This window comes from Cynocephalus volans, chromosome 15, assembly GCF_027409185.1.
Source record: "Cynocephalus volans isolate mCynVol1 chromosome 15, mCynVol1.pri, whole genome shotgun sequence".
In the NCBI taxonomy this organism is placed as follows: domain Eukaryota; kingdom Metazoa; phylum Chordata; class Mammalia; order Dermoptera; family Cynocephalidae; genus Cynocephalus; species Cynocephalus volans.
Window position 1 is genome coordinate 90932167 of NC_084474.1, and position 22039 is coordinate 90954205.

At 38.7% G+C, this 22039-nt stretch overlaps 1 protein-coding gene across 1 annotated transcript in view; it reads right to left on the bottom strand.

The window, feature by feature from the left end:
* Positions 1–22039, bottom strand: part of FAM135B (family with sequence similarity 135 member B) — a 201833-nt gene that overhangs the window by 138362 nt on the left and 41432 nt on the right. Inside the window, exon 2 of the mRNA XM_063079757.1 lies at positions 12968–13047. Coding sequence (XP_062935827.1) covers positions 12968–13047 — 80 coding nt within the window. The remainder of the gene's footprint in view (positions 1–12967; positions 13048–22039) is intronic.

A 22039-nucleotide genomic window follows, 5' to 3' on the forward strand; every position in this document is an offset into this window, starting at 1 on the left:
CAGGTGAACTCAGGTCTGGCTAATGTCAAGCCCTACTTCCTAATGGCTGTGCCATTTCTAGTGGTTTCTGGATACAGATGGTAAAGCAGCAGACAAGGATTTGTGTGCAGGTGATTTATTATGGGTATGGCCTCAGTGAGAACACGGTGGGAGCCAGGGGAGAAAAGAAAGGAAGACAGAGCTGGGCACATTTCGGAGTCCCGAGAGGGGCGCCTCAGCAGGACCTTGCAGGGGACTCTGATGTGTGAGGTGCACCTCAGCACTGCGCCATCCCGAGACAAGACAGCTGGGCGTCCATACTCCTTTGTTAATCATCACTGGTTTGTGGCAGGGGGTGGGGGTGGGAATGGAGGACTGTGGGATTCAAACTCACAGGCAAGTTCAATTATTGGACAAAGTGCTTCCTGTAGCCTGGGGATGGTCTTCCAAAGTGAGGCCCCGGGTTTGGGTGACTTAAAGCACATTAAAGCTGGGTAGCAGAAGCACAGAAAAGGGAGGGGGTGGGGAGGAGATGCATGCTGCACGGATACAGGCTGTGCGAATAACACACAGACGAGGAACTAGCAATTCCGACAGGGGCAGGAGATGGTTCTCACACAACGTGGCCATTGAGGACTTCATGCATTCTTTCTGCCAGTCTAGTGCGACTAGAGGTGTGTGAAGGAGGGGGAAGGGATAGGCATTCAAAGTGGAAGGAACAGCAAGAGCAGGGCAGGGATGAATAAAAGCATGGGATGGGTCAGGAGATTGGAGAAAGCTTCCCGAAGGAGGGCCTGGAGATCAGGCAAGCTTGAAGATGCGGTCTCAAGGACAAAGAATAGAGCAAGGAGGCAGACTCATCCAAAAGAAGCTGGGTCACTGGACCAGCTGGCGGAGCAGATCCCTGGCCTGCTGAGGGAGTGGAGATGAGGCAGCCCTGGGCTGCTTCACTGCTGCTGAGCTGACTACTGTGACCTGGCGGCAAGCCAAGTGGATGTAAAAGCCTCCTTTAAGTGCTTTGCTTATTCAGGGCATCCATCCAGGCAGCCCTAAGCAGGTTCTTCTCTGGCCCCAGGCAAGTACTTAGAACCTAAGAGCTGGGTATTTTACCTGCTTGGCATTCTCCGTGAAAACAGGCATATTTTATATTTAGGTGCATTTTAATGGACCCTGAAAGGAAATTAGATTGATTCATTTGAAGAATACATCTTTGTTCCCCGCTCCCTAAATGGTGCAACTTTTAAATGCCTCTACTTAACAGACATGAAAATTACCTCTCAAAACATGACTAAACTAATCTTGGCAATTTTTATACATTTGCACAATTTACTTTGCTATCTTTTCTCTTGCTTTGATGAACAATGACTAGCAGATGCCTGCTTTGTGCCTAATCATTTACCACAGATTCAATGCACTTGAACATCCCCATACCCCCAAGTCTGGCTACACTGATCAGCCCCCTAAGGGAAAAGGTGTTTGTTTGTTTGTTTGTTTTAACATCTCCAGGTAGGAAGAGACTGTGGAATCTATTAAATAGCACCATTTTGGTGGAAGGAAAGAGCAAAGACTGAGTATACTTAACATTTATCCAGAGAAATGGACATACCCTGAAGTGAGAAGAAAAAACAAATCTGAGACACAAAAAATGTCAGCGAGCCTTTGAAATAAGCATGATTGCATTTTTACATTCTCACACTTGATTTATCTTTTTTGAACACTTTAGCTCTCACATTTGGATTAATAATCACTCATCTCAGTATCTCTCAAGGCGCAGTACATTTTCTGGCTTATAAGAGGCATCTGAAAAGTTTGTTGAACTGAGATAAATATTGATTTGGATCAAAATGTCATACACTTGATTGACAAGTGTAAGTTCAGTGTATATTTTAGGAACAAGATAGACCATTTGAAATCAATTATATATACAGATGCTCCTCGACTTACAATGGGGTTAGGTTCTGATAAACCCAGTGTAATTTGAAAATATCTTAAGTTAAAAATGCATTTAGTACACCCAACCTACTGAGCATCACAGCTCAGCTTAGCCTATCTGAACATCTCAGACTACGTACAGTCGCCAACAGCAAAATCATCTAAACGAAAGCCAATTTAATAATAAAGTGTTGAATATTTCATGAAACTTATTGAATACTGAACTGAAAGTGAAAAACAGAATGGGTGTATGGATGTTCCAAGCATGGTTTCTACTGAATGTATATTGCTTTTGCAACATCGTAGCCAAAAAATCATAAGGCGAGTCACTGAAAGTAGGGACTGTCTGTACTCACATACATATATTTATATATGCATACATTTATAATATAGAAAGACCTTTTGAAATCAATTATAAATACATATGTCTATGTATGTGTATGTCATGTCTTATGACTACTACTAAGAATAATGAATGTAACATTCAATTTGAGTACTGAGACACAAAATGAAATTTCTGAGAGGCCTCATTGCACATTTGATAGAGAAAAGTGTGGCCTCCGTTTCTGTTTTATTCTATCTTTGTTGCATAACTAGTTGTGAGCAAGTGCACACTGCAAACAGGACTCATTTTAGTAATTATCACATGAGAGTGGGAAGCCTGGCTCTGACTTGAATGTTTAGACCCCATCTCTCGAAGGATGCAAGGGTATAGCAACAATATGAAAACCTTGTCAAAGTCTACGTCATTCTTTAGGACCATTGTGCTCATACAAAACAACATAACTCAGGGATGAGCACACCCTGCTGGTCACAGTTTTGGTCCTGACCCAGCTATCCCAGCCATTCCTGTATCCAACTCCCCATCCTCTATCAATGCCCATCTGCCCATCTCACCATCAGACTCAGTGTTCAGCAACATCCCTCCTATTCATCCTCAACTTCTTTTCACCCATGTGTCAGGGTCACTTTATCTCAATGACATCAAATTACCTGTTTAAACATCCCATCTGCATTGCCTATGTTTTGGAAACATCTCTGTTAACTCCACCTACAAGCTTTCCTTGAATCCCTAGTAATACTTTTTATTAACTGATAATAATAGCAGCTACAATTTTTTTCCCATTATATATCAAGCACCGTGCTAGGGGCTTCACCATCATGCTTGCAAAACCCTCTCAGCAACCCTAGGAAAAAGGTTTTACTAGCCTCATTATAGTAAAAAGAAATTTAAGGCTCCAAGATTGAAGGATAAGGGGGGTGTTAACATGACTATCTGAATCTAAATCCTTTCTGCTGCAAGACCTGCCTACCAATAATCAGATTCCTTAATTTTCCCAATTTTCACTGAAGTTAAAGGAAAGCAACAGGAAGATATTGCAATGGCTTGTTTCTTTTATGTTTTGGAATAGCCAAGAAATGTCCTGGGCTCAGTGAATCATTAAAACCATCACTGTAATTTATACTTTTCTATAATTGATAAAAATAGAGACCCTGAAGACTTTATATTCATCATGAAAACTAGGGCCAAATTCCCCAATTCTCCTACATTACACAGAAGTGTCTCCCTTTGAACCTTTCTCCCAGGTCCATGAGCATTTCTGACACTGTTACTAGTTGCTGCCACCCATTCACATGCCTGTCCCTTCTCTAATGTTGGGATCTTTCTAGAATGCCTAAGGGGAGGGAGGACTGTTCCCAATATGCTCATCATAAGGCCTGCCATAATCCCCTCAATGAGATATACAGCCAACTCAGACAAGAGCAAGCCATTAGTTTTCCAGAGAAATCTTCTGGAAAAGAAGCATTGAAAGAATGGAAGGCAGAAGCATGCCACAAACACTGCTTCCACACATGTGGTCCAGCAGAGCTACCACAGTTACTGCTGCTGCAAGGACGGCTCACCACCACAGTACCAGCCAGGGCCACCATGCAGGCAGTCTGCTGCAAACTAAACTGCATTGACACAAGGAGAGACACCAGCAGAGCATACAAAACAGATGGTGATCTTTTCCTCCTCTGAGCCCACTCCAGAGTAACAGAAGGAGCAACTGCTCTACAAGATGATCAGACATCAACATGGAGATACTGGAGATATGAACAAACAAGAAAATACGGCACCACAAAAAGAATACAGTAAATTCTCAAGTACCAGACCCCATAGAGCAAGAAACTTGAAATGACTGAAAAAGAATTCCAAGCAATAATCCTAAGAAAACTCAAAGAGATAAGAGAAGATTCAGTCAGAGAACACTATGAAATGAGAGAAAATATCCATGATATGAAGGAAGAAATTTATAAAGAGATTAATACCTTTAAAAAGAAGGTATGGAAATGAAGGATTTATTCAATGAAATTAAAAAAAAAACATAAATGTGAGCTTAAGCAGCAGGTTAGAACAAGCAGAAGAGAGAATTTGAAATCTCAAAGTTGGTCTGCTGGAAATAACCCATGTGGGCAAAAAAAAAAAAAAAAGACAAAAAAGGGAAAAAAGAACTTAATGAAGAAAATCTAAGAGAGCTAGCAATCTTAAATGCACAAACAACCAAATCATGGGTGGTCCAAAAGGGGAGGAGAAAGGAAAATGCATTGAAAACCTATTCAATGCAATAATAACAGAAACATTTTCGGGTATAGGGAGATACATGGACCTTCATATCCAGGAGGTTCAAAGATCTCCACACAGATTCAATACAGAAAGATCCTCTCCAAGACACATTATAGTCAAAGTGTCAAAAGCCAAAGACAAAGAGAGAATTCTAAAAGCAGCAAGAGAAAAGTGCCAAGTCACCTATAACAGAGCCCCAATCAGACTAACAGCAGACTGCTCAACTGAAATTCTACAGCCCAGAAGAAAATGGGATATATTCAAAACACTAAAGGAAAAAGAAAATTATCAGCCAAGAATTCTATATTTTGCAAGACTATCCTTTGGAAATTAGGGAGAAATACTGTATTTCCCAAACAAAAACTGCAGGAGTTAACCACCACACAACCAGCCCAGCAAGAACTTCTCAAGGGAATCAGCATCTTGAATATAAAAAATAATAATTATTATCATGAACACACAGGAAAGAAAAAAACCTACTGGTAGAACAAAGATGTAAATGAAAAAGAAAAAGAAGCTAAATCTTACCATCTGAAAAGGCCAACAAGCATTGAAGACAAATAATAAAAGAGGAAGAAAGAAAAAAAAAGATATTTAAAACATTTAAACAAAAAGTGATCAAATGCCAGGAGGAAGACAATACTTGTCAATAACAACCCTAAATGTAAATGGATTAAACTCCCCAGTCAAAAGACACAGACTGACTGATTGGATTAAAAATCTAGACCCAACTATATGCTGTCTTCAGAGACTCACCTCATCTCTAAAGACACACACAGACTAAAAGTGAAGGTATGTAAAAAGATATACCACACAAATGGAAACGAAAAATCATCAGGAGTAGCTATTCTTATATTGAATAAAATAGACTTTAAACCAAAAACCATAAAAAAAGAAAAGAAGACCATTACATAATGATAAAGGGATCTATCAATATCAATCAAGAAAACATAGCAATCATAAATATTTATGCACCCAACATTGGAGCACCCATAGATATAAAGCAAACACTATTAGACCTAAAGAAAGAAATAGACCCTAGTATGATAATATTGGGGAAACTGAACACCCCTCTCTCAGCACTGGACAGATCGTCTAAGCAATAAATCACCAGAGAAACACAGGATTTAAACTACAATTTAGACCAATTGCACCTGGCAGATATCTACAGAACATTTCACCCAACAATTACACAATATACATTCTTCTCATCAGCTCATGGAACATTCTCCAGGATAGACCACAAGTTAGGTCACAAATCAAGTCTCAGCAAACTTAAAAAAATCAAAATCATTTCAAGTATCTTTTCAGACAACAATGGATTAAAACTGCAAATCAACAGCAAACAAAACTCTGGAAACTATACAAATAAATGGAAGCTAAACAACATGCTTCTGAGTGGCCTATGGGTACAAGAAGAAATAAAACGGGAAATCAAAAAATTTCTTGAAACTAATGAAAATAAAGTCACATCATATCAAAACTTATGGGATACCACAAGAGCAGTACTAAGAGGGAAGTTTATTGAAATAAAAGATTATAGCAAAAGAATAGAAATACTTCAGATAAACAACCTAGTATTACACCTCAAGAACTAGAAAAACAAGAACAATCCAATCATAAAAGTAGTAGACAGAAAAAAAAATAATAATAATACCAGAGCAGAACTAAATGAACGAGATCAAAATATGATACAAAAGTTCAATGAAACAAAAAGTTGTTTTTTGAGAAGATAAGTTAGACAAGCCATTATTAGGTTAACAAAAAAGAAAAAGAAAAAAGAAAAGAGAAGACCCAAATATAACAAAAATCAGAAATGGAAAAGGAGACATTACAACTGATACCACAGAAATACGAAGAATCATTAGAGACTATTATAAACAACTATATGACAACAAATAAAAAACCTGGAGGAAATATAGAAATTTCTGGACACATACAAACTACCAAGACTGAACCAAGAAGAAATAGAAAACCCAAACAGACCAACAACAAGCAACAAGATTGAAAGAGTAATCAGCAGTCTCCCAACAAAGAAAAGCCCAGGACTGGATGGCTTTACTATTAAATTCTACCAGACCTTTAAAGAAGAATTAATACCAATTTTCTTCAAGCTATTTCAAAAAATTGAAACAGAAGCCACTCTCCTGAACTCCTTCTATAAGACCAGTATCACCCTGACACCAAAACCAGACATAGATACAACAAAAATGAAAATTACCAGCCAATATCTCTGGTGAATATCTCTGATGAATATAGACTCAAAAATCCTTGACAAAATACTATCAATTAGAATATGCCAACATATCAAAGAAATAATACACCATGATCAAGTGAGAGTCATCCTAGAGATGCAAGGACAATTCAACATATGCAAGTCAATAAGTGTGATACACCACATCAAAAAAATCAAGAACAAAAACTCTATGATATCTCAATAGACACTGAAAAAGCATTTAACAAAATTCAGTATCCTTTCATGATGAAGGCTATCAGCTACTTAGGTATAGAAGGAAAATATCTCAACACTATAAAAGCTATATATGACAAACCCACCACCAATATCATCCTGAATGGGGAAAACACAAGAATGCTTAATCTCACCAATCCTATTTAACACAGGATTGGAAGTACTAGCCAGAACAATGAGGCAAGAGAAAGAAATAAAGAGTGTCCAGACCAGAAACAATGAAGTTCAACTGTGTCTGTTTGCAGATGACATGATCCTAAATGTAGAAAAGCCTAAACCTTCTACAAAAAAACTCCTAGAGCTGATAAACAACATCAGTAATGTTGTAGGATGCAAAATAAACATGCAAAAATCAGTAGCATTTTTATTCTTCAATAATGAACTAGCAGAAAAAGAAATCAAGAAAGCAAGCCCATTTACAATAGTCACCAAAAAAATAAAATACCTAGGAATCAATTTAAACAAGGAAGTGAAAGAACTACAAATCACTGCTGAAAGAAATTGAAAAGGACACAAAAAGGTAGAATAGATTCCATGCTCTTTGATTGGAAGAATTAACATTGTGAAAATTCCCATTACCTAAAGTGTTCTACAGATTCAATGCAATCCTCATCAAAATACCAACGACACTCTTCCCAGAAATATAAGAAACTATCCTAACATTCATATGGACCCACAGAAGACCCCAAATAGCCAAAGCAATCCTGAGCAAAAAATAAAGCTGGAGGCATAACACTACCCAACTTCAAATTATACCACAAAGCTATAATAATCAAAACAGCATGGTACAGGCATAAAAACAGACATTTAAACCAATGGAGCAGAATAGAGAACCCAGAAATCAGCCCACACACAGCCAACTGATCTTTGACAAAGGCAACAAGAACATACATTGGGGAAAAGACTGCCTCTTCAGTAAGTGATGTTGGGAAAATTGGGCATCCACACACAGAAGAATGAAACTAGAACTACACTTCTCACCATATACCAAAATCAACTAAAATGAATTAAGAACTTAAGTATAAGACCCCAAACTGTAAAACTACTAAAAGAAAACATAAGGTAAACACTTCCGGAAGTAGGATTGGGCAAAGACTTCATGAATAAGACCCCAAAAGCACAAGTAACAATAGGAAAAATAAACAAATGGAATTATATCAAACTAAAAATCTTCTTCATAGCAAAGGAAACAATCAAGAGAATGTAAAGAAAACCCACAGAATGGGAGAAAATATTCGCAAGCTATACATCTGACAAGGGATTGATAACCAGAATATAAAATTCAAATAACTTAACAGTACAAAAACAAATAATTTGATTAAAACATGGCCAAAGGAGCTGAATGGACTTTTTTTGAAGGAAGACATACAAATAGCCAACATGTTCATTAAAACATGCTCAACATCACTAATCATCAGGGAAATACAAATTAAAACCACACTGAGATATCTCATTCCAGTTAGACTGGCTATAATAAAGAAGACTGAGAATTACAAATGCTGGTGAGGTTGTGAGGAAAGGGTAACCTTCAGACAGTGTTGATGGGACTACAAATTAGTATAGCCATTATGGAAAATAGTATGGCAGTTTCTCAAACAAGTACAGGTAAATCTACCACATGATCCAGCAATCCCACTTCTGGGTATGTGACCAAATAAATGGAAATCATCATGTTTAAGGGACACCTGCACACCCACGTTCATTGCAGCTCTATTTACAATAGCCAACATATAGAACCAACCTAAATGTCCATCAATGGCTGACTAGATAAGGAAAATGTGGAATATATACACAATGGAATACTACTTGGCTGTAAAAAAGAATGAATGTCTGCCATTTACAGCCTCATGGATGAACTTGGAGAAAATTATGTTAAGCAAAATAAGCCAGGCACAGAAAGAGAAACACCACATGTCCTCACTCATAAGTGGGAGCTAAGAAGGAAGGAAGGAAGGAGGGAGAGAGAGAGGGAGGGAGGTAGGCAAGGAGGGAAAGAAAGACAGACCACAATAATATGTTGAATTCTCAGAAGGACAGAACATACCTATGGTTAGTAGAGGTGGGAAAGGGGGAGGGGGAGAGGGATTAGGGAGAAACTGGGTGAAGGACACAAAGAATAATTATGATTTGTAATAATGAACATGCTAATAATATATTGATTTCATCATCACATATTGTACACAGTAATCAACACTGTACCCCCAAAATACGTACTATCAATTATGCTTCAATTAAAATAAAAAGTTAAAAAATTAAAAGTGTTGAAAAAGAAAACACAATAGTATGCAGGTTAGGCACATGGGAAATTACTGTTATAATTTTTCACAGGATCTAATCATATATATCTAGCTTGTAAAATTCAATGAGACATAGTTTCTAGATACACATAGTTTCTAGATACACATAGTTTCTAGATACACATAGTTTCTAGATACACATCTAGAAAATGTGTATCTAAATCACTGTGTAATCGAAACATGTTTCCAAATAATGTGGCTATTAGAGAACTGATATATTTAAAATAAGAACAAAAATGTACATAGAATTCTGTCCCTCAATTTAAGAGGCAATACCATGTGTTTGAATAGCACTGGGTTTATGTTGTCCGAGCACTTTTATTTCATCAGGCTGTGCCTTTGGAACAAAATCAGTCTCCTCAGTGTGTCACAAAATGGTCCCCAAACCTGGCCACAGCTGTTTCTCTTCTCATGTTGCCCCCATGCTTATCAGAGCCACAGCAGATCTGTCATCATCCCGTAAATGCCCTGGCTCTGCTCAGATCCCAGTGATATCGGTCATTCTGTTATGTCCTTCCCTACTCTTGCCTGTGGGGGCAACTTGTGTCTTCATTTGAGAGGCTCCTCCTCAGCAGCACTGCCTGCCTCCCAGCATGGGCGCTCCTGGGTGGACCCACTGCTCCATCTGACGGTCGTCACACTGTCCACCTCCACTGTCTTCATCTGACTACTTCTCTGTCTCCCCAAGATGACCATGAGCTCCTCTAGGGCAGAAAGGCGACCTCTCATGCCCAGAGATGTGTCCCAGGAACCAGTACAGGGCGGGATGCTGTTACATAAACAACTACTCTGTGCATAAACACAACACTTACTCTAGCTAACAGTTATCACGAGTTTACCATGTACAGGCAGCTTTCTAAATATTTTACTTGCATAATTCATTGGCTCACAAATCTATGATACAAGTACCATCCACCATCCATATTTAATAAATGAGGAACCTGAAAAACAGTTTAAATAACTTTTCTAAATTCAAAATGCTTAGAAGTGGAAGAAGTCAGATTTGAATATGGAAAGCACAGAGCCTGTGGCCCTGACTGCTACTGAATTCTGCCTCTTTAAGACACAGAAACCTTTTTCTATTTCCACTTTAGAGATAAGTGAAACAAAAAAGCCAAAATTAAATAATGTCTTCCAATGAGACCATTCAACTAGGGAGTCAAAGATATCTTTAGATCCCAGGTATTTTTATTCCTCCTGGTTCTTTTTCAATATATCACACTTTGTGGCCAAAACATATTTTTTCTTTTATTTTTTCACTCAGAAAAACATGCACATAATAGAAAATATGCTTGGATGATTGTCTTTAGATATGACTTCTGTGCATGCAGACAGTGCTTCCCATGAAGGGGTGAAGTCTATTTCCCCACGTTGGAGCTGGGCTGGCCTGTCACTTGCCTTGACTGGTGGAATATGCGGGTAGTGACCCTGTGCCCATTCCCCAACTAGCCCTTAAGTGGCCTGGGATCTATTGCACTCTCTATTGGTGAACTGAGCTACTATGCAAAAAGTCTGACCACCTAACTAGAGACAGAAGCTCAACCATCCCTTATCCACCCCTAGTTCTCTCAAGTTAATAATCACCCCAACTGAGGGGTCAAACACGTAAGTGAAGCACCTTGTACGCTCTATCATCACCTGAAATCTCAGCTGACAGCAGCGTATGAATGACCCTGGCCAAGCCCAGCCAACTCAAAATATCAAGAAAGAATAAACCATTGTTTTAAGCCACTAAGTTTTGGAGTGCTCTATAATGCAGCAGAATCTAACTGAAAATAATATAACTGAAAAATTCACCTTGAAGAAGAAATAACAAATGCTACATATCTCTCACCCATGGAACAATCTTTTTGTGAATTATTGCTGCCCTTTATGTTAGCATTCTGTTGTGAACAGTATGCTGGTGTAAAACTCAAGAGCGTACCAACTTCAACTTCACTACAGTTTATTCCTCTATTAAATCTGACCAAAAAAGAAAATAGCCCCCGCCCCCCCCAAAATTGTGTTTCATTCTTTCTTTTGTCTCTCTGCAGCACTATCTCAAATTTTTCTCTTCTCCAAGCAACTCACTGGATGCCAGCAGCCTTCTGGTCTTCATGGCTGGGGTCCACGAGCTCCAAAAGAAGGCTCAGCCAATGAGAAGAGCTGGGTTTGTGATGTCCAGAGTCACAAAGGAGAAGCAGAGTCCTTGTCAGGAACCTGGGGATGACTTACACCAGGTCAGCTGTGGTGTCACTCACACCCGATTTCCAGCTCTCTGCCTGGGGCCTTGTCTCACATCCTCAATCATATGATCACTCACAGGTCGGACTGACTGGACACCTGTCTTGCACCAGCTCCCGTCCTGGCACATTTTCATTTATACTGTCTAAGATGAAAATCTTATGGAGGATGGATTTTATTTCAGGTGAGGAAATAAAGCTCAAGCAGCTGATAACAAACCTAAAGGTTGCATAACTGGTTCATGCAGTATTCAGGGTACAAACCCCCAACTCTCTCTGTAGACACCACAAACCTTCTTCTGTTGGAAGCTGGGGTGGGGAGAGGGCACAACATGGCATGGGAACTGCTGGCATCCTGAATCACCCTGAAGGTACATCGGGCATAGGAGAGCGGGCAGCCAGCTTTTCCCCAGTCTCAAGTGCCTGATTTCTTCCCAGGAGAGAGGAGTAGTTGAGTGAAAGAGAAGGATCACTTTGAACTTACGGTGACTCGACTTAACACTTACTCTGCCTGGTGTCAGGGAAGGAGGTCAGCGGTATCTTTCTCTTTGTAGAGTACAAGGAGGAGCTAAGCCATCCACCACATCCACACTCCACACGTGTGGGGGTCCAATGGCATGTGATACCACTCATCACAGCATCGTTGCAAATTCCAGATGAATTTTATGAGTTGTAGCTATGACCAAAACTCTTAGGTCTACTGACTTGATTTCTATTATATTCGTAGCTATTTTTGACTTTGTAGATACAGTTGAACAAATTGTCCAGAGCCCTGTCTTTTTATCTCCTTATTTTCTCTCTCCTCACCCCTAGGTCTTTTTCCTTCTTTCTAAGTTCTGGCCAGTCTGCACAGTTCTCTTATGTGACTAATGTAGCGTCCTTCTATTTCTACCAGTTACTCTTATGCCTATCTTTATTTCTGACTCACCTCTGTATTACAGAGTACTTGGGCGGAGCCTTGGATATCCACTTAATATTCCAGACTCCTCAAGATTAGGACCTGGCAATTCTTCTCTCAAAGCTGGGAGCATTGCTTTTGGACTACGTCTCCTTATGTGCTGAAAGTGCCACCATAACTGCCCACTTCCTCAGCCCTCTGTTCCTAGCTGATTATCAGATTCTGTTCAATAACAGGCTTCTCCTTACCCACTTGCTGGATGACATTTCCCACCTGTTTCCTCCATCACTTGACTTTAACCAACCCTCCATAGCCAGTTCATTCCCAAGTGCCAGCTGCTCCTAGGAGAGTGTTTTTCGCCAGCCAGGTTCCCCTCGCAATGACAAAAACACATGGCCATTACCAGCAGTGGGTCTCCATTTCCAAAAGTCACTCATCCAACACTGAGCAGTGATTTCCTGAGTGTCTCTGTGTGCCTTGCCCTCTGCTGTGCCTCAGCAGGCAATGATAAGTTAAGGGCTACCATCAGGGCAAGCACCCCACTGCTGCTATTCTGCTCACCTGTCTTCCCAACAATGGGGATGCTCACTCTGTGTGGGATCCTTGAGGACACCTTCAAGATCGCTCGGATCTGGTAGTACCTAAGAAAAGAGAAGAGAACAGGCTGCTGAGATGAGATTTCTTTGTATTCACTTCTAAAAATACCTAGACTTAATCCTGAAAGCCCTAGCAAATGAGGAAAGTTTCTTGGCAGCATTCACGATCATCTGGCATCAGAGAGAAATGCATTCCATCAGCAAAGACAAAAAGGAAAGAGACAGGGCAAAGTTGGAGGCAGGAAGGTAAATTCACTTGAGCTCATACAAGACTGAACAAAGTTGGAAGTGATGGGAACAGAGAAAAAAAATAGATGAGTCATGAGATAGGGTTACACCAAGGGATGTAGTTTTTCTTTAGTCAGAAAAGTCCATTGTTTTAGGAAAATAGGCATTTTAATGCACTATGGAAAATCCATATATAAATTGAGTTTCTACCATGTTGTAACACACACACACACACACACACACACACACACACAAACACTTCCTTTAGAAACACAGCAGCTGAGCTGTCATTCCTGGGGATACTGCCCAACACTTTTTCCAGTGTATTTCTATTTCTTTTTTTCAATATATCACTCCCATTTCCAAATTCCTTACTTCTCTACATTGCGAGGTTTCCATGCTGTCAGTAAACTCTTACGTACCCTTTTATGCCACAGGTGCAGAAGCATCTTTCGAAGTTCTGTGTTTTGCAACTAGTGACCTTTTTGCTTATTAGCACTTGGGAAAAATTCTGGTATCATAATTGTTCTCCCTTTCCACCAATTTCAAACCCATTGTGAAATGGAACACAGATAAAACAAAGTGAAATGCAAGGAAAATGGGCCATGAACTCAGTCTCCCATGCTTATGGAGCTCATCGCTGAGGAGTACTCTGCTTTTGACTCAGTTACACTGTGAATATGCACATGGAATATTTCTATCATGTTTGGCACTATCATGTTTGTTTTGACATATATGTGATGAACAGAGAAAATGTACAGCAAATAACACTGGCACTGGATTCACAGCTGTAGCTCAGGTGACAACATTTTCTAGCTGTGTGACTTTGACTACCTTACATAACTTCTCTGAACTTGTTGCTATATCTGTAAAATGAGGATTTTTTAAAAAAAGGTATCTGTCATGACTTCTGCATCCAGAAAGATGGACTAGATATACTTTTCCCTATTCTTCCCACTGAGCACAACTAAAATCTCTGGTTAGTATACGTAAAACACTACTCTTAAGGGCAAAGAACAAAGCAGGCAGGCTAGGGACTGTAGGACACAAGCAAAGACATGGGGGTGAGTTCTTGGCATTTTCTTTCTGCTTCATATATCTCAGACTGGATATTGGAGATGCCAACAAACTGGAAATGTTAATGACAGCAGACAAAAAGCCTGAACATAAAAGCCTGCTCCCTCTAGCCAAGGGATCAGAAGGGGACAGTCTAGCAAGATAGAAAACGTTTAGTTAATAGCTGTTCACTCCAGGCAAGCAACACAGAAAAAACTGTGCACCACTTCAACCCACATTGGCAAAGGCCAAGTGAGTGGGAAATCTGGACATCCACATTGCCTATCTGTAATAAAGCACCATCCCCCCACCACCTGCCTAGAGAAGGTGTGGTGTAGGGAGTCATACTTTCATCCCTAAGAGAGGTAATGAGAACCCCACCTACCCCATTTTAAATGGAGACCACATGGGGAAACTGGACCTCAACCCCACTCAGCAGTAACAAGGGCAGAAATATACCCCTGTGATTTTTGATAAAACTGAAAACAATTCAATGGAGAAAAGATATTCTTTTAAATAAATTGTTCTGAAGCACTTGGACATCCATAGGCAAAACAACAGCAAACAAGCCAACTAAACTCAACGCTAACTTCACGTGTTGTAAAAAACTAACTCAAAATCGATCATGGGCTTAAATAAAAAACATAAAACTACAATAATTTTAGAAAAACATACAAAAGCTTCTAAAATATACTCTAAATATAGAGCTAAGTAAAGATTTCTTAGGCTTGACACCAAAAGCATGATACACAAATGGAAAAAGAAAGTGATTTTATTAAAATTAAACACCTTTGATCTGTGAAAGACCCTATAAGAGGATTAAAACATAAGCTACAGTGCGGGAAAAAATATTTGCACATGACTTGCAGTCAATCCTCGGTATTTTTGTATTTCATACTTGCAGATTTGCCTACCTGCTCACATTTATCTGTAACCCCAAATACAATACTCACAGCACCTTCATGGTCACTCACAGACACGAGCACAGGGACAAAAAATTTGAATTCTCTGACATTCAGCTTCCCACCTGAGGTTGAACAAGCCTATAAATAAATGTCCTTTCTGCAATCTATTTTGTGTCATTGTGTGTGTGTGTGTGTGTGTGTGTAAATGTGTGCTTTTTGCTGGTGATTCCCCTATTTAAAATGACACCCAAGGGTAGTGCTGAAGTGCCGATTAGTGTTCCTAAGTGCAGGAAGGCTGTGGTGTGCCTTAAAGAGAGAATATAGGTAAGCTTGGTTCAGGTATTAGTTAACAGCACTGTTGGCTGACTTCAATATTAATAAATTAACAATATATATTTAGTTGGGTATGTCTAAACAGAAACACACATAAAAAAGGTTATGCATTAATCAGTGGACAGAAATGTGACCTGAGGCTCATGGGGAATCTGCCCCTGTATTTCCCTTAGAAACAATGGTTCAGTATTAATTCAGTGTTCATGATGGTTTATGACTACAGCAAACACTTGAACAACACGAGTTTGGATTATACGAGTCTACTTACATGCAAATGTTTTTCAATAAATATGTCAGAAAATTTCTTATTATGAATGCATGACATATCTAACCAAACAGTTAAGTAGCCTACGTAATAGGCTCACCCCACCATGGGGCTCAGGTCTGGGGCTTGCAGTCGGACGCAGCAGCAACCAGGGGGGAAATTATATGTGGATTTTTGACTGGTGGGGGAGGAATTGGCACCCTAAACTTCCACGTTGTTTAAGGGTCAACTGTACTGTGAATAGCGAGAACTGACTATCTGACAAAAGCTATTATCTATGATATATTAACAGCTCTCAAAACTCAATACTAAAAAAAAAAATTAGGAAATGGGCAAACATATGAAGGGACATCTCACCAAAGATGATGCACAGAGGGCAAATAAACCCATTGAAATATATCCAAGTGTCCATACTACTGAAAGCAACATAGAGATCTAGCACATTCAATATCAAAATTCCAATGACATTTTTATACAACTAGAGAAAACAATTCTAAAATACATATGAAACCACAAAAGATCCTAAATAGTTAAAATAACATTGAGAAAGAACAAAGCTGCAGGCATCACATTTCCTGATTTCAAATTATAGTACAAAGTTATAGGAGTCAAAACAGTGTAGTACTGGCATAAATAAAGACATATTGACCAATGGAACAGACTAGAGAGCCGAGAAATATATCCAAACAAACATAGTCAGCTAATATTTGACAAGGACACCATAAATACACACTGGGAAAAAGATTGTCTCTTCAATTAAATGGTGCTCGAAAAACTGTATGCCTATACACAAAACAAACAAAAACAAACAAACAAACTTAGAAGAAAACACAGTGTAAAAGTTCCTTGACATTGGTCTTGGCAAAGATCTTTTGGATATAGCACCCAAAACACAGGCCACAAAAACAAAACTAAACAAGTGGGACTGCATAAACTAAAAAGCTTGTACACAGCAATGGAAACAATCAGCAAAATGAAATGGACATTTACAGATGGAAGAAAATATTTCCAAACTATGTATCTGATAAGGGATTATATCAAAAATATAAAAGAGGGCCGACCCCGTGGCTCACTGGGGAGAATGTGGCGCTGGGAGAGCAGCAACGCTCCGGCCGCAGGTTCGGATCCTATATAGGGATGGCTGGTGCGCTCACTGGCTGAACGCGGTGTGGGTGACCCCAGGCTGGGGGTTGCGATCCCCTTACCAGTCACACACACACACACACAAAATATATATATATATAAAAGAAACTCATTCAACTCAATAGCATAATAATAATAATAATAATGATTCAACTTAAAAATGAGCAAAAAACCCTGAATAGATTGTATAGTTTCAGATAGCTAGTGGAGAAAGTTTTGAATGCTCTCAGTGCAAAGAAATTACAAATGTTTGAGGTGATGGATGTGCTAATTACCTTGATTTGACCATTGTACATACATACATATTTGAAATGTCACATTGACTTCATAAATATTTACAATTTTATAGATCAATTAACAAAAAATAAACTTAATTAAAATAAAAACTGAATAGACATTTTTCTAAAGAAGACATACAAATGACCAACAGCTGTATGAAAAGGTGTTCAATATCACTAATCATGAGAAAAACACAAATCAAAACCACAATGAGATATCACCTCACATCTGTTAAGGTAGTTATATAAAAAGGACAAGATACAGCAAGTGTTGCTGAGGACATGGAGAAAAGAGAATCCTTATGCATTGCACTTTAATGGAAATGTAAATTGGTAAAGCCATTATGAAAAATAGCATGGAGTTTCCTCAAAAAATTAAAAATAGAACTATCATATGACCCAACAATCACTCTATTGGTATATACTAAAAGGAAATAAAATTGGCACCACATGGAGACATCTGCACTCCCATGTCCACTGCGGCACTATTCACAATAGCCAACATGGAAGTAACCTGAGTGCCCATCAATGGACGGATTTTTTAAAAATGTGTACGTTAAAAAGTTCATGGAAAGATTTGCATTGTCTTTTCATTCTGCACAAACCTTTTAAAGTTCACTCATGCATGTGTATAACTATATATTTATCATATATAAACACATATTGATTATATTATATATTTTATATGTAATGCATATACATACGTATATAACGAAATATTATTCAGCCTTTTAAAAAGATACTGCCATTTGCAACAACATAGATAAACCTGGAGGACATTTAGCTAAGTGAAATAAGCCATACACAGAAAGAAAAATGCTCCATGATCTCACCTATATATGGAACATAAAAAAAAAAAAAATTCAAATACATAGAAACAGAGTAGGATGGTTTTTACCAGGGGCAAGCAGAAGGAAGAAATGGGAAATGTATGTCAAAAGGTACAAACTTGTAGTTATGCGGAATGATATGTTCTGGGGATTTAATGTACAGCTGGAGGACTATAGTTAGTTATGTAATAGTGTATACTGAAAATTTGCTAAAAGAGTAGATTTTTAAATGTGCTTACTACAAAAAGATAAAAGAATTAGAAAGAGGTAACTATGGAAGGTGTTAGGTGTGCTACTTTGCTTACCTGTAGTAATCATTACACCGTGTATACGTATATAGAAACATCATATGGTACATCTTAAATATATACAATAATAATAATTTTTAAAAATATGTTCAACATCAGATGAAATTCAAATTAAAATCACAATGTGATACTATTACGCACTTATCAAAATGAGTAAAATAAAAAACAGTGGCAAATTATGGCAAACACTGACAATTATACAGACAAACTGGATCATTCATACATTGTTAGTAGAAATGTAAAATGGTACAGCCACTGTAGAAAATGTTTGGTGGTCCTTTGTTTTCTGTTTCAATTTTTTAAATTTTAATTTATTTTTTTCATTGGACACTTTTATGGGGTACAGTTCTTGGTTTCAGTACATGCATACATTGTATAGTGATCTAATCAGAATAGTTAGCATAGCTATTACCTAAACATTTATCATTTCTTTGTGGTTATTACATAAAAGATCCTCTTTTCTGGCTATCTTGATATATACATACAATACTGTTACCTGTTATCACCCCAGGGCACCAGAATTTATTCTTCCTATCTAGCTGTAACTTTGTGACTTTGTATTAGTCCACCAACCTCCCCCTGCCCTTTCCCTTTGGTAACCACTATTCTACTCTCTATTTTCTCTTGTTTTCTCTCTTTTTAATTTATTTTTCTTAATTGACCCATGGTAATTGTACATATTTATGGGGCACAAAAAACTAAACACACAACTGTCATGCAGCTCAGCAACTGCACTCCTGGGCATTTATCTCAGAGAAATAAAAATGTATTTATGAAAAAACTTACACAAAATTTTGTAACAGCTTTATCCATAATAGCCCCAAACTGAAATAACTCAGATGTCCTCCAATAAGTGAATAGTTAAACTGGAACACTACTGAGCAATAAATAAGAACGAACAATTGATATATACAGCAACTCAGATGAATCTCCGGACAGTTATACCAAGCAGAAGAAGCCAATTTCAAAGGGTGTATGATTCGATTTATATGGCATTTTTTAAAAATAAAAATTATAGAAATAGAGATTGGTGGTTGTCGGGGTGGGGGATGGGATGGGAGTGGGAGGGACATGGATGTGACTGTCAAAGAGCAACAGGAAGGATCCCCGTAGTGATGAAGATGTTCTGGATCTTGCTGATTCATATCAATGTCCTGGTTGTGCTGTTGTGCTAGAGCTTTACAGGATAAGACCACTGAGGAAACTGGGTCAAGAGCAGAAGAGATCTCTCTGCCTTATTTCTTAAAACTGCATGTGAATTATCCCAAAACAAAAATTTTTTAAAATAAATAAATAAATAAACACCTGTTCTTTTCAACACGAAAATCACAGTGATTAAATACATTAGAAATGATAAGAATACACAACATCTGGAGTAGACTCAAATGCTGATGGGGCCAGGCAAAAAACAGACATACAATTTTAAGGAAATCCTGGGTTCCACTTAATTTATTTTTTCTCCCTCCACTTTTGATAGAAATATGGGTACAGAAACAGCATAGTACTGTCGGGAAATCCCAGTGGAAGCACAGTAACAAAAAACCACAAACATCCACATCTGAGTGAGGGAGACTGGGGCAGAGTGGAAGGGCCCTGCCCCGTCCACAGAGGTGGCTGCTCCTTAGCCGTGGTTAATCATCACTGTGCACAAACGTTGACTGCATATTGCTAAATCTCTCCATCTTTCAGGGGAAGATATAAATTTGATTTTCTAATAAACCAGCTTTAAATGTTAAATATTAGTTCATAATTCAATGACAATGACAACAGCAACACCAGCAGCCACAAAAACAATCAGCTGCGGCAACCATGGCCACAATATTAGCAATAGAGCTCTGTGTCAACAAGATAAAACACATTGTGGGCTAAATATCCATGAGCCAGTACCAGTCTGATTCTGATGGATACAAATGTAAGATGTTACTCTTAGTGTTTCTTTAATAATAATAATTTAAAAAAAAAAAAAAAACTTTGCATGTCATTATTGTCATCACCAAGGGAAGGGCACAAATCCCACCAGAACCATCACCAGTTCTCACATTCTATTCGCTTCCTCTCTGCAAATTATTCATCACCAGGGTCTATGCATCACTTTCCTAGCAGACCGTGCTTGCAGCAGTTACTGCCATGCTCAAGATTTATTAAGCTTCTCTGTGCCAGGGCCTACACTAGGAACTTCCACGTGTGTAATCTTGTTTTCTCACCCATATATCCTGTGTGAAGGAAAGCACCACCTTAGTGTTAACCAAGGAAGACGTTGAGCCCTGGGAAAGAATGAACTACTTACCCAAAGCCACAAAGCTAGGAAAGGATAACCAGGACTCTAACTCCTAGGATGAATGCATGTTTGTTTGTTTTTTCCACTACATCTCATAGGACTCACATTTTATCTTATACATTAGACCCATTTTATAAATAATTAGAAAGTGTTCTCTGCATTCTTGTTTCTCAAAATCACGTGACGCAACTGAATCTTACTTCAAGGAATTATTCATCATGTGAACTTCAGATACTTTATAGGCATAAGTTGAAAGAAATAAATTTCAATTAGGTTGACCAATTTGGGCTCTGTCCTAATTAAACAAAATGCTTAAACTGCTTTTGTAATTCTCTTTTGTTTCATTGGAAGTTTCTGCCAGGTCAAAAATCCATAAACCACACATTCATACATGACATGCATCTCTACAGGATATATTTAATGCATTTGCCATGATTTCTATCTTAAAGATGACGAAATTAATATCTAGAGATAAAGGGATTTTTCCAAGTTCACATACCCAGTAATTAATGTAGGCAAATCTCCAAGAACAACCTTATAATTTCACATCACATATGGATAGTCTTTAACCATCTTAGAGCCACCTCCTTCTAGCTTCATTCAAAGAAGATACCATGAAGAAGGGAGCATTTATCTCAAGTCCTTGGAGAATGAGCAAGTGGCAGAAGATGGGACAATGAGTTCCAGCCCAAACGAACCAAGAAGCTAAGAACAGGAGGTAGAAAACTTCAGACAGTATTCTTGTAGGTCTGATTAGGCTAGATTTGCACACAGCTCCTTTTGGTAACTGATAATAAAAAGTCATCCTTTATTGACTTGCGTCTGTAAGAGCGGCACCAAACTATACCCTTTACATAATGTACCACGCATAATAACATGTCATCACCCCCCTCCCCCCAAAATATCAATGTCCTAGTCTTCAGAACCTGTGAACATGCTAGGCAAGAAGAGAATTAACGCTGCAGATTTGCTAATCCGCTGGCCTTGAAATCTGCAGATTATTCTGGGTTACCTGGGTATATCCAATGCAGTCACAAGGGTCCTTATAAGCAAATGAAGGAGGCAAAAAAGAGAGGGTGTCAGAGTAACTCACTGGACCAGCTGTTTGTGGCTTTGCAGCTGGAAGGGGCTACCAGCCAGGGATGCAGGCAGCCTCTAGAAACTGAAAAAACATAAGAGAACAGTCTCCCCTAGAGCCTTATTGGGCTTGATCACAGACCCCTCTGCCCCATCCTGTGCAGGTCCTGAGTCAGGTAAGTGAAAGAAATACCAAGTAGCCAGGGCAAAATGGACATGCTTTATTTTTAGATGCGAGCTCTGCCCACCAGTGGTTCAGAGCTGCTGCCTTCTATACTGAAAGAGTACACACAATAGCAGCAACGAGCCAAGCAGTACACGGCTGTGCACACACAC